We start from the raw sequence: 14,330 nt of genomic DNA, 5'->3' as shown, positions 1-14,330 counted from the left end.
TAAGTTAAAATTTTTTATATACTTTCAATGACTGTTTCTTTTTCACATTTGAAGGAGGAATTAGAAGGTCTTCATCTATGTCCTATGTTGATGGTTTCATAGGGACATGGCCCAAAGAGAAAAGGTAAACAAAGGGAATTATTTTTAGTATATTCACATTATCCATAAATGCTATTTATTGAATTGCTGTATTGTACACCTGTAACTAATATAACATTGTCAACTATACTTCAGTAATTAAAAAAAGAGAAAGAAATGGTAATTCTATTTTGTTGATAGCCAAGTTGCAATTATTACCTCACTTTGAAAAGGGCAATGTAGGCAGATGACTGAGTGTTCAGAGGGGTTAAATGTTAAAGGTAGCCCAGTAGCCCTGTGCTTACCTTGAGTACAACAGGATTATGCAAAATGGGAAAAGAAAGGAAACACAAATTTAAATAATTGTTAAAGGGTATCAAATAATTTCTGGGTGTTTTTAAGGATTTTCTCTTCAAATGTTTTTTAGATCATCAGTGCATGGAGTTTCATTTGATATTTCTTTTGATAAAGAAAATACTGTACACAAATCCACTCCAAACCGAGGAATCACTCGTTCTATTAGTAATGAAGGACTTACTTTGAACAATAATCGTGTATCTAAAAATATTAGGAAAAATTTGTCCTTTAAGCCAGTAAATGGAGAAGAGGAAGCAGAAAGCATTGAAGAAGAACTTAATATAGACTCTCACAGTGGCCTCAAGTCGTACACGCCCCTTAATACAAATGAACTGAATTCCAACGAGAATATTCATTATAAGCTTCCAAATGGAGCTTTACAAAATAGAGTACTTCTAGATGAGTTTGGCAATCAGATTGAAACACCAAGCATTGAAGAAGCATTACAAATAATTCATGATACTGAAAAATCTCCCCATACATCTCAGCCAGACCACATTGCTAATGGCTTCTTTCTTCATAACCAGGAAATGAGTATCCTAAATTCAAACATCAAGCTAAATCAGTCTAGTCCTGATAACATAACTGATACAAAAGGTGCCTTGAGTCCCATAACTGACAATACTGAAGTAGACACTGGAATTCACGTTCCTTCAGAAGACATCCCTGAAACTATGGATGAAGATTCTTCTTTGAGAGATTATACTGTAAGCTTAGACTCTGACATGGACGATGCTTCCAAATTTCTTCAGGATTATGATATTCGAACCAGCAACCCCAGAGACGCTTTGAGTCCTTGTCCAAGTACTGTAAGTACCAAGTCTCAGCCAGGTAGCAGTGCTTCTTCTAGTTCTGGAGTTAAAATGACCAGCTTTGCTGAACAGAAATTCAGGAAACTGAATCATACTGATGGGAAAAGTAGCGGGAGCAGTTCTCAGAAAACTACACCAGAAGGCTCTGAACTTAATATTCCACACGTGGTTGCTTGGGGACAAATTCCAGAAGAAGCAGGCCTTCCACAAGGCCGGGACACCACCCAGCTGTTGGCCTCTGAAATGGTGCATCTAAGGATGAAATTGGAAGAAAAGAGGCGTGCGATAGAAGCCCAGAAGAAGAAGATGGAGGCCGCTTTCACTAAGCAGAGGCAGAAGATGGGAAGGACGGCATTTCTTACTGTGGTGAAAAAGAGAGGGGACGGCATTTCCCCTCTTCGAGAGGAAGCAGCCGGGGCAGAGGATGAGAAAGTGTACACCGATCGAGCCAAAGAAAAGGATTCCCAGAAGGCTAATGGACAGAGGAGTAAGTCTCTGGCAGATCTGAAGGAAAGCCTGGAGAACCCTCAGGCCAAATGGCTGAAGTCTCCAACCACACCCGTTGACCCAGAGAAGCAGTGGAACCTGGCAAGCCCCTCGGAGGACACTTTAAACGAGGGAGAGATCTTAGAATACACAAAGTCCATTGAGAAGTTAAATTCATCTCTCCATTTTCTACAACAAGAAATGCAGCGCTTGTCACTTCAGCAGGAGATGTTGATGCAGATGAGGGAGCAGCAGTCCTGGGTGATCTCACCTCCTCAGCCCTCTCCACAAAAACAGATCCGAGACTTTAAACCTTCCCGGCAGGCAGGCCTGTCGTCAGCCATTGCGCCCTTCTCCTCAGACGCTCCCCGTCCTACCCATCCGTCCCCACAGTCTTCCAACAGGAAGAGCACATCTTTTTCTGTTAAAAATCAAAGGACTCCTAGGCCAAATGAATTAAAAATAACGCCTTTGAATCGAACCCTGACGCCCCCTCGGTCTGTGGATAGTCTTCCTCGGTTACGGAGGTTTTCACCAAGTCAAGTTCCTATTCAGACTCGGTCATTTGTATGTTTTGGGGATGACGGAGAGCCTCAGTTAAAGGAATCCAAACCTAAGGAAGAAATTAAAAAGGAGGAACTGGAATCCAAAGGGCCCGCAGGGCAGCATGTGCATAACCTGGAAGAAAAGGAGCTTAAGCCTCTTGAGTCAACGGTTTCCGAAGTCCTGTCTCAGCCTATCACAGAGACCGTCCGACTGACGCCAAATGAGGACCAGCTGAACCAGCCTGCAGAGCCTCCTCCTAAACCTGTTTTCCCTCCGGCTGCTCCTAAAAACGTTAATCTGATTGAAGTTTCCCTCTCAGATCTGAAACCTCCTGAAAAGGCTGATGTAGCTGTTGAAAAATACGATGGAGAAAGTGATAAAGAACAATTTGATGATGACCAGAAAGTATGCTGTGGATTCTTTTTTAAGGTAATACTAATCTTCATTGTTTGGGGGCAACATCATTCGATGGGTTTGGTTTTAGCTGAGGTGCTTGCCTCTTTTAGTAGTAGCCCCTTTTGTTACAAGCCTGCCACTAACTCTGAAGTGCATTAGGGGCTCCCCTTGGTGGACTGTACTAACACCCAAGCACTCTGAACAGTCTTCCCCTCACCAAGGGCGTGGTACACGTTTAGATATGCTGTTCTTACTCCTCTGCCTCTCTTGCTTGCTTTTATAAAAGCCTTTAAAAAAATGTGAAGCTGTTTGGATCTCTTCAAAGAGTTGTCAGTTTGTAAAAAGCACATAATTTGGCATTGTCAGTATATTTTGGGTTTTTTTAAAAATTTTCTTTCCTTATATGTTTTGTTTCTTGAAAAACATTTTAAGGGATGCCTGGGTGTCTCAGTTGGTTAAGCTTCTGCCTTCGGCTCAGGCCATGATTCCTGGGTCCTGGGATCGAGCCCTGCATCTGGCTTGCTGCTTAGTGGGGAGCCGCCTTCTCCCTCGCCTGCTGCTCCCCCTGCTTGTTCTGACAAATAAATAAAAATAAAAATCCTTAAAAAAAATCTTTTAAAAAAATTGACCAGATAATCTGGTAAGGTGAAACATTTAAAAATAACATACATAGTTTGAACAGAAATAGCTCCTTTGAAAGGACTGGATAAAGGTCTAGCATAGACTCCTAATCTCAATATTGATATTAGATACTGTAGCCAGCCAACACAAATACTGAACAGTATTACCTCTTGGTGGTCAAGCTCTTAAAATTTATCATAGGTACTAGAAAAACAAAAAAAGCTTAATATTTTTAAATTATTCTAATTATCCATTTTCTTCATCTTTATGTTTTCCTGTATTTTGCAGATTACCTATAGGAAAGAATTTTTTTTAATAATCAGAAACATGGGCGCCTGGGTGGCTCAGTGGGTTAAGCCGCTGCCTTCAGCTCAGGTCATGATCTCGGGGTCCTGGGATCGAGTCCCACATCGGGCTCTCTGCTCAGCGGAGAGCCTGCTTCCCTTCCTCTCTCTGCCTGCCTCTCTTGTGATTTCTCTCTGTCAAATAAATAAATCTTTAAAAAAAAAAAAAAAATCAGAAACATGTGGCTCTATTACTCATGTTTCTTTTTTAATTAAGGACCTAAAGTAAGATCATCTCTGATCCTGTCTAGCTCCACAATTTTGAATACAGAGGAAAAAAGACAGTACTCAACAGCATTTATAATTTATAATTTATTTGTAATTTATAAATATAATTTGTAAGATTTTATATTTATAATTTAAGATTTTTAAATTGCAACAGCAATCTTACAGGAATAAGAACCCAAGAACATTGAAGTGATTACAATCACTAGTTTTACTTTTGGTCATTTAATACTGGAAATCTGTAACTTAAAGTTGATCAGAGGGTGATTGCCTGTTAGCCCCTTGTAAAGTTGAGAAATTTGAATGTAAGTCATATTTTGTCTCTTAACCATGTAAACTGACTAATTTTTAATAGAATGCTACTGTAAACAATAGATAGTTTACTAATTTAGAGACCCCAGGTACCCCTGTTCCTTGCAGAGAAGGGCAAATGGAAGGGAGAGAATGCTTCAGGGTGAAACAGGGCGCACATCCGAAGCTTGGGGTCCGTTCTGTCACGTGGCAGTGGTTTATCTACTATATAACCATAGAGCTAATTTCTGGGTACTTTCACTTGAATTTCCTTTATTGAGCATGTATGTTAAATACAATTTTAATGCAGTTTTTTAAAAGATTTTATTTTTAAGTAATCTCCATACCCAACGTGGGGTTCAAATTCATGACGCTAAGACCAAGAGTCGCCTGCTTTTCCGATGGAGCCAGCGCGGTGCCCTACTTTGAACGCAATTTTTAAAACTAAGAGAGAACTCCGTACTTTTAAGTTATTTATTAGGGTCCAGAAAAACCACTGCCCTTTTTTTTTCTTCCTTTTTATGGTTGTTCTTTGCAAACTTCCTAGGTTTTGAAACATGTACTTAAGTAAGTTTAAGTGTCGTTTGGTAGTTGATAGAACTGTTACCACTTTATGAGAGTGAGCGAGCATGAGAGGGGGTGGGTGAGAAGGACAGGCAGACTCCCCGCTTAGTGACCTGAGCCCAAGGAAGCTGCTTAACCAACTGAGCCACCAAGGCGCCCCTGATTCACTTCTTCCTTCTTCATTTCTGGAACGTGTCCGCATAGGGTGGGGTTGGAATAAGGATGACTAGATAATGCAACCACAACTGAAAATGAGAGTACTGGTGCCCACAGCATTTTACGTTTTTCCATGAAATCCATGCTTAGGATGATCAAAAAGCAGAGAATGATATGGCAATGAAACGAGCAGCTTTGCTGGAGAAACGACTGCGGAGGGAGAAGGAGACTCAGCTTCGGAAACAGCAGCTGGAAGCAGAGATGGAACATAAGAAAGAGGAAACGAGGTACAGGCTCTGTCTGGCCATGCGGGCCCTGGATCCGAGAGCCACCGGGCGGCAGTACTGGAGGCTCTGCTTCCTCAGGGCCCTCACCCCCTTGGTCAGATGTTTGCAGCGTCTGGAGACGGCTGACTTAATGCTGATTTCTGGTGCTTGTACGAGTTGCTTTATTTTCCCAAAGTATTGGTTGCTTGTACATTTTTATCCTGAGTTTGAGGCATTTCAAAGTAACGTTCTCCAGAAACATTAATTTAAGATAACTTCACTGGTTTTTACACATAAACATATTTTTAAAAAGCAGTCATTTACTAATGGTATGTTTATATTTTAATGATCTAAATTATCTCAAGCGAATTTTAAACCATTTTTTCCCAAGGTGCTGAAACATAATAATTCTCCCTTCTGGCATCAAAGCCATACTCCCAGTATCTGGTTTCTTTAGTGTGCACAGTAAGAAATTCAACCATTTGGTTTCCCAGGCGTAAAACTGAGGAAGAGCGTCAGAAGAAGGAAGATGAGAGAGCGCGCAGAGAATTTATCAGACAGGAGTATATGAGGCGAAAACAACTGAAACTAATGGAAGACATGGATACAGTAATTAAACCCCGTCCTCAAATAGCAAAACAAAAAAAACAGCGCCCAAAATCTATTCACAGAGATCATATCGAGTCTCCCAAAACACCAATAAAAGGTCCTCCAGGTAACACAGCTTATTAGGAAGAGTCTGTTCATAAAAAACACCAGCCTGGTTTGTCATACTAACTCGACTGTGCTTTGGTATGCTAAATTGGATCCACAATTTGAGATGATGCATGCTCCTAATTTGGAAAACCAAAATGAGCAAATGTAGTTTTGTTTATGACTTCTGTGTTATGTGTGCATGCATATATTCAGTAGAGCCAGTGTGAGTGCTGAGGCATCCAGAATGCATCCTAACCTATCAGGGACTCTGCCCTCGGGTATTATCTCTCGGAATCGCTAGTACCCTTTCCATACTTGTCCATTTAAGGATAAACACTGTGTGCACAGAAATACATAAGAAACACATTGGTATAATAAGGAATATAGAAGCAAGAGTTCGTGAATCCCTTCTTTAAGACAGAAATGGTCAAACATCCAAATCTATAATTTTTGGAGTTGAGAGAATGTATCCTAAAATTTAGCACACATACTCACTTTTAAAAATATATATATTGGGGCGCCTGGGTGGCTCAGTGGGTTAGGCCTCTGCCTTCGGCTTGGGTTGTGGTCTCAGGGTCCTGGGATCGAGCCCCGCATCCGGCTCTCTGCTCAGCAGGGAGCCTGCTTCCCTCTCTCTCTGCCTGCCTCGCTGCCTACTTGTGATCTCTGTCAAATAAATAGAGTCTTTAAAAGAAAAAAAAAATAAAAATAAAATTTTTTTTTTATTAAAACTAAACCCTGTGGGAAGTTTTAGAGAATTCCCATAGTTACTCTAAAACTGAGAAAAAATAATATAACATTGACCGTTTAAAGAGAACTCTGCCTTTTCTAGCCAACAAAATTTTTTGATACCCAGTACTGGCTAAAATTAGTAAATTAATTTCCCACATAGGAACTGGATATCCCTAACTATATTTTATTCTTAACTTCTTTTGTTAACTTTTTTCTTACAGTTATATCAATGTCTCATTTACCACTTTCCTTTAGGAATAAATCCTAACAGCAATTAGTTTTATCATTATTTCTTAAAAGTAGGTACCACTGCTAATTTTAAATAAATTGTGCATATATGCATGCAAGCATATTATGTGTTTAGATTAAAAGTTAAAAAAAAAAAAACCTACAGAAGCTCAGTTTTCATATGCTGGTGTTATCTAATGAACAGACTCTTTTCTAGTTGCTCCTTTTAAATTTCTAATTTTGTTTTCATTCAGGATCACGAATTTATCGTGTTTTTTCAGTCTCTAGCCTTTCTTTGGCATCACTGAACACAGGTGATAACGAGAGTGTGCATTCAGGCAAGAGGACACCAAGGTAAATCCATAACTTGAATATTTTTCACAGAAAAGAATGTTTCCACCAATTATCTTGTATTTTATAATGAATGAATCATAACACAAATTTTTATAGTTTTGCTGAGGCTATTCATGTTTGACTTTTTTATCTTTTAGGATTTTAGGGTTACTGACCTTGATAAGGTACTTTTTGTAAAATATAAAACATTAACAGTAATTGCTGACACGGTTTTGGTAAAATCATAGTGTGCAGATATAGCGCATCGTCTATAGAAGTGCCAGTCTCTCTACTTTTTTCTCCTAGAATAATTCCCAAGTAGGCTGCCTAACTTGGGAAGGATCCCTTCTGCACTGTCTCTCTCAGATGTAGATTAGAAACTGAAAGCCCTATTTCATTACGTCACACTGTAATACCCATGTGGAAAGAGAATGTGTGCAGTGACAGGCATGAGTTTTGAGTCCTGATTTTTGCATCAACATCCTGTTGCAGTAATGGCCAGTTTTCATATAGAAAAACATTCATCCTTTCAGTGAGCAAGTAGGTAAGGAGTGCCCGTGGCGTCCAGGCACGTGGTTGTACAGCTTGAATAAGGCAGTTAAACCGTCTTTTGATTTTTTAAGCTTCTAGGTTGATTTTGGTTGGTACTTTAACAAATATCCCTTCTTACCCCCAAGTATTCTTCTGCTTGAAACTTAAAAAATACTTTATTTACCATTTAGATCCGAGTCTGTAGAAGGCTTCTTGTCTCCAAGTCGTTGTGGCAGTCGAAATGGGGAGAAGGACTGGGAAAATGCATCAACAACTTCTTCAGTGGCTTCTGGAACAGAATACACAGGTCAGGGTCCGTATTTTTAGGGAGATGTTTTAATTTAACACAGTCATGAGAACAAATACAGGCTATAAATAATGAAAGTTTCATGGGCTCTTTTCTTGGTCTAGACACTGGGGAATCTGAACAAGAACGCTGAGTGCAGATGGTCCCTTTCAGGGAGGTCAGTTTGAGTGATACGGTTCACTTAGGGAGGTAGTGACTTGTCCCGGGTAAATTGAGATCAATTTCTAAACAAAATCAGCAGTATCACTTACACCGCATCCACCTACTTGAAGACACTGACCATGTCTGTGCTGTGGTTTGGGTCTGAAGAAGTTTTAGAGAGGTTCTGTCAGCTATACACGGGTCCTGAGTACTGAGAAAAGGCTAGAATCCACAAAGGCCTCTCTAACACTGGGATTTCAGGTATCTGAACGCATTAATGTGAGCGGCAGGGGGCACCTGGCAGGCTCCATCAGTGGAGCGAGTAACTCTTGATCTAGAGGCTGTGGTTTGAGCCCCACGTATAGCCTACAAAACAACAACAACAACAACAACAAAGTATGAAGGGACTCTAAAAGCTGAGGGGAATGCATTGGATACAGGAAGGTACCAGCCCCACATGAGATCCTTTTCCAGCCTTTGTTTGGGTAGGCATTACTGAAACAAAAGCAAATTTAAGAACAGAATGTTTAAGACGCTTGTAAAGAAATGAGGTTGGAGAGAAAATGAAAGAAATGTGAGCAGCCATTGGGATCAAAAGTGGAAAGGCATAGGAGAACATGCAGGGTAGTGGAGACTGCCTCCGTCTGCGGGTGACCCACTGGACATGGAAGCCCCAGGAAGGCCTAAGGAGGTTAGAACTTGCTAACTTCCCACGTGTACTTCACTCCTCCTGTAGCCAGTTGGACAGCCTTTAATGCCAGGGATTAGATGGCAATTCCTTGTTTTTCCCTCTGCTTCTCTATGTAAACTCACTTAACAAGCATATTTGCCACGCACTGTTTCAAACGTAGAGCTACACAGTTGTGGTGTGCTGGGTTAGCTCGTACCATAGGGCTCTTGGAACTTGTAAATTTTCAGGAATTACGCAAGCTGCAGAACCATTGGTAGTTTGATATTAGCCAGGGTAGGAGTGATTGGTATCACAGAAAGAGGTAAATGCTGCCCATCAGGGCTAATTTCCACTCCCAGCCCCCCACCCCCACCCAGAAAACTGGTTTCTTGGCTCACTATGGAGGATAAGGACAATCCTTGCCTTCCAGGACAGAGTTTAGTTAGTACGAAGTACGGAGGTTGTACTGTACTGCCTATTAGGAGTGTTCCAGGAAAATGACACAAAGTGCTTCTGTTGCTTGGCAGACTGAGGAGTAGAATTGGTTTAAAGAAAAATGCTTAAAAATCTCATATATGTGGATGAAGAAAAAGATGAAGCTTTTTCTGGTCGTTTTAAAAGCTGTAATTACTCATGGATCCGTTCTGCTTTAAGTTCACCAGTAACCTTAGCAGACTTGAGAAAGAGGGTGAAGCAGACAGTGTGGCAATTACAGCCCCATCTGATTTCCAGCACCACTGTCTCAGAGCTGTCTTGGCAACATCCTTAAGATGTCTCCCTGTATGGATAAAACAATGTTCTGGTTGGAGTACAGCACTCAATAGCCTTTAGGCACAGATTTTGGTTTTTTTGTTAGTGTTTCCTCAACATAGGAACAATTATATCATTTAAACATAGTAGTATTTCTGACTTAGGAATGGTATTTTTATTTTGCTCCTAAATTCTTACCACAGGACCAAAGCTCTACAAAGAACCCAGTGCAAAATCCAATAAGCACATAATACAGAATGCTTTAGCTCATTGCTGTTTGGCTGGAAAAGTAAATGAAGGTCAGAAGAAAAAGATACTGGAGGTAAGTATGTTTGCATGAAAATTAAATTTGGCAACATTCTAAAATCATAGGAGTCTTCTCTGCTACCAGTTCAAGAGAAAGTACCCTTTCTTGGTACTCTTGAAAGTACCGTCCTCTCCTAGGATTTCAACAGCATATAGAAGATCTGTAGCTATGTTTTAACTTTAGACTGAGTTAGTTCACTCTCAAATGGCGTTTTAGAAGACTGCAGACTTAATTAAGCCTAGCATAGACTCAGATAATATAAAATTGTAAGTTCTTTTCTTGCCCAGAGCTACTTGTTTGTGTTTCATAAATCTAAGTACGGTAGTTTTCCTTTTTAAAAATGAGGCTGTATTGCAAAATTGCTAATCAGGACCTGGTTTGTTAGTGGTTGTTTGACTAAGGTCAAGATTTAGCAGGCATTTCATGTCTTCCTGCAGGATAATAATATCCACAGAGAGCCAACAGCACCTCAGAAGTGAAGTTTTGCATACATTGTTAATTAAAGTGTACTTTGCTTTTATGATGCACATTTTATTTTGGTTCTCCAATTTAAATTTGAATCTTGTCATAATATTTGACCAAAATAGGTGTAAAACAATTATATAAATTTTATACAGTGAAATGTTTAAGAGTTTTTATTGTTTTGTTTTGTTTTTATTCTGAAGGAAATGGAGAAGTCAGATGCCAACAACTTTTTAATCTTGTTCCGGGATTCAGGCTGCCAATTCAGGTCTTTGTATACTTACTGTCCAGAAACTGAAGAAATTAATAAACTGACTGGGATAGGCCCTAAATCTATCACTAAAAAAATGATTGAGGGACTTTACAAATATAATTCTGACAGGAAACAGTTTAGCCACATACCTGCTAAAACTTTATCTGCCAGTGTTGATGCGATTACCATTCATAGTCATTTATGGCAGACGAAGAGACCAGTAACACCCAAAAAACTTCTACCCACTAAAGCATAGGAGTTGGGAAATACTTGCTTCAGAACATTCGTGGTAAATTTGCACTTCATCTTTCCTGCTATAGAAAATCTTTCTAATTGCCAACAGACTTTTATTAATTGCACCTGAACATTAAGCTCTATTGTCACGAACAACTGGAACGTGAGCCACAGCATTTTGGACTGCGGAAGAGTCGCACGTAGGTGGTAAGTCCAAGTGATGAAGGAAACGTTCGGATTCACAAATGGAGATTTCTGTCATCGGGTTCGCCTGCTTGATGTGAGACACACTGAAGCACTGAATTCTCATGGACACTAGTTGGACTTATGATTGAAATAAGGCTAAGATGACAAATTATGTGTTTTATTCTTTTATTTTTTCCCTTTTTAATGTACATGCTTGTCTTCGGATGGTTTATTTTGCTGTTTTTCTCTCCTGGGGGTTTAATCTAAGATACCTTTGTATTTCGTTTCATGTGGAGACCGCAAGCGTAGGAAATGCGCCTTCAGAGGTAACTCACACCTTTCTTATGATGCTAAGAGAAACACTAGTGTTTAGTTTTACAATAACCCTCATGTTTTAATGGTGTTAGAGCATTTGCAAGAATTATTCTAAGTATTTACAATTCTGTATTTATTATTCACTCAAGTATTAACATTTCTCTATTAAATAAGAGGAGGTATTGTAAAGAGCTGCTAGTAGGTTCGCTTTAAATCACATGAGCTTAACCAAGAATATGTTCTAAGAGGTTGCTGATTAAATCAGTGCTGTTTTTACACCACTTCTGGCCAACTCAGAATAATTTAGATTGTTCTTTTAACAAAAAAGGCTTTCTATCTCTTTTAAAGTAAGTCACTTTATAAGCTGGCAGAAGTGAAGGACACTTTGAGAGTAGTCTTTCAATCTGAAGATGTAAGACTTCCTGCCACAAGTTCTCTAGAGGTCTTTACATTATATTTATAACTGATATAAAAATTATATTTAGAATTTTTAAACATGTACAAAGGGCTACATTTTAATTTTAAAATAGCTTCACATTATTTTACTTATATTGAGTTTCTTTTTTTATTCTTTTCAAGTGGAACAGCTTAGGTTAAAGTACACACTTGAAATCTTCTCTACATGATCTTTGTTCCTTTAACAATGTATATCAGAGGGTTAGTTGGGGAAAAACTTCATTCTCAGGAAAAGACTTGAATGATTATGTGACCCTGTTATGTTTCAGTGTTGTGACAACTGTGTAAACGTAGAGGGGAGAGACAGTATTGTATCATAAATGAGATGTGGGGTTGGTTTTCTTTTGTGGGAAGTGAGACTAAAATATATACATTTCTCTAATTGAGTTGTTTAGAGAAATAACTAATATCTCATATGATGTATTTACTTATTTTAAAAGAGAATAGGAATGAGATGTCCCTGAACTGTACTTTTCTATTATTATAAGGCCTTTAGGCATCAGTGCATCTGGGTTATCAACATTTTTTCAAATGCTGTCAATATTTTACTGTAATTTATGTTCTTATATTTATGTATATTTGTTAAAACTGTAAAAAAAAATTTCACAGATTTTTTCCAATACCTGTGCAAGATATATGTGTAGCTCAAAACTATTTGTGATCTACTGTTTGCATGTAAGAGACCAGGATATGTAACTCTTATATTTTAAGTGTATACATACTGTGTATATAATATATGAATATTAAGAATGGGGACTTGCACATTTTACCTTTCAGACAACAGTTTCTATCACAGAAGGAAATGATTGTCAGATACATGTTTAGATTAAGCCTAGTTAAAAAAAAAAAACAAATCTAATCAAAATATGGTAATAGTCAAAAGGAGAATTAATAAGCACTTTACATTACTAAATTTGTTCTTTTTAATCAAATTTCCCTTATCAAATCAGTCATCTTTGTGATATTACTTGGCCATTAAATTTTTAAAAATTGGATGCGAGACAGTGGAGGAATTATTTAAAGCTAAGTAGGACCACCCTTTCTTAAATTTATGTGTGTCCAACAATGAATGTCCATAATGTCTAAAGGTAGAATGTGAACATTGCCACAAAAGTTCATTGCTCTCAGTATATTTTACTTTATTAATACAGAAGGAATATGGATATATTTCTTTAAGTGCAGATTTTTTTATTATGGTGCAGCTTTTTAAAAAAATTATGTTTTAAAAATTATACAAATGAAAATTATGGCATTGCATAAAGTCTAGAGATTTCCATCAACCTTATTGAAACACACTGGTGCTTTCATCATTAGAGGTCAAAGATGATGATGATGATTCAGTTAAGTTTGCCAAACACCTGTCATGGTTTCCAGCGCAACCTGTCAAATTCTATTTGATGCAGCTTTGGAAAGCTTTTAATCCTCTTGACTTTTCGATTTTGTTTTAGAATGACTGTTACGGTTTTTATTTGGCTGTTTAAAGCCAAATTCAACTTTTTAATTATGGTTTCATGGACACTGTGGGGCAATGTACAGTGTATGGTGTGCTTACCTGTCCACTCTAGAGCACTGCTTACAGGTTTTTTTAAGATGCTGTGCTGTAAAATACTGTCATATTTGCTATTTCCTGGTACAGTGTAGTTTTTCCCCTTTCATTTGAATAAAAGCATGGCACCAAATGACTCCTTTTCTGTTTCTTGAATAAAGTGTGTTTTTTCCCTAATATTTGAACTTGGGTAAACTCATCCTATAGCTTTCCTACCTCTTAACCTATGTTTAAATGTAACAGTTTGAATATTCACAAGAGGCAACTTTTGGTAGTATTAGACACTGTCTGAATACCGACTTAAGGCAATGTTAAAAAGTCTAACTTTCTGTGCTTAGCTCAGACCGTCTACATAGTGGTGTTTAAATGCTTGTGCTCATGATACATCTTTCTGTCCATGTTAAATCCCTTTCTTTTGGTAAATGATTAAAATGTGCCAGAATTAACACTTTATATCTTTGAAATTGAACAGCTAATGAACAGTTCTTGATTTACTCTCTAAGTTTCACTTTGATTTTGCAGATTATATTCATTCAGTCCAGAGCAACTAAGAAAAAAAGATCTAATAACAAAACAACAACGAAGTCTTCATACACAACTATATACCTGAAGAAATATCTGCCGCTGCTAACTATAAGTATGGTTCTCTATCTTTAGGTCCTCTGATAGGGTACCCCAGCTTCAGAACCCAGCTGTAACTTCGATAGTATTTTGCAGTGCTGTGATTTTTCAGAAATAAAAATATTTAACCCGAAGACTCATGCAGCATTAGAGAAGTCTACACAGACCATGGCACCCTAGAGCCCACTCATAATTTGAGAGCGTGTTCCCTGATTTGGCTGCTTGACAGTTCTTAAGAAGGCAGAGGGAAGGATGCCTGCGTGGCTTAGTCCGTTAAGTGTCTCCCTTTGCCTTAGATCATGATCCCAGGATTCTGGGACTGAGTCCCGCATCGGCTCCTTGCGTAACAGGGAGCCTGCTTCTTCCTCTACTAAATAAAAATATTAAAACAAACCAACCCTAGGTAAAGGGAAATGTTCT

The 14,330-nt window shown here is 38.5% G+C and overlaps 1 protein-coding gene across 4 annotated transcripts in view; it reads left to right on the top strand.

Annotated features, from left to right (window-relative positions):
* CAMSAP2 (calmodulin regulated spectrin associated protein family member 2) overlaps positions 1 to 13,425 on the top strand; it is a 110,501-nt gene extending 97,076 nt beyond the window's left edge. For 2 of the 4 annotated variants that reach the window (XM_045982645.1, XM_045982643.1), the window contains 8 exons: positions 55 to 124; positions 506 to 2,708; positions 5,027 to 5,163; positions 5,637 to 5,857; positions 7,080 to 7,152; positions 7,854 to 7,969; positions 9,734 to 9,852; positions 10,503 to 13,425. In XM_045982645.1, coding sequence (XP_045838601.1) covers positions 55 to 124; positions 506 to 2,708; positions 5,027 to 5,163; positions 5,637 to 5,857; positions 7,080 to 7,152; positions 7,854 to 7,969; positions 9,734 to 9,852; positions 10,503 to 10,808 — 3,245 coding nt within the window. In that variant the 3' untranslated portion in view covers positions 10,809 to 13,425. Of the gene's footprint in view, positions 1 to 54; positions 125 to 505; positions 2,709 to 5,026; positions 5,164 to 5,636; positions 5,858 to 7,052; positions 7,153 to 7,853; positions 7,970 to 9,733; positions 9,853 to 10,502 lie in introns of all 4 variants that reach the window. The other 2 variants (XM_045982644.1, XM_045982642.1) reach the window with 1 other exon arrangement.
* The last annotated feature ends 905 nt before the right edge of the window (positions 13,426 to 14,330 follow it).

Source organism: Meles meles, chromosome 17, assembly GCF_922984935.1.
Source record: "Meles meles chromosome 17, mMelMel3.1 paternal haplotype, whole genome shotgun sequence".
Taxonomy (NCBI): Eukaryota; Metazoa; Chordata; class Mammalia; order Carnivora; family Mustelidae; genus Meles; species Meles meles.
Note: the sequence above shows the minus strand (reverse complement) of the source record. Positions and strands in the feature narration are given on the sequence as shown.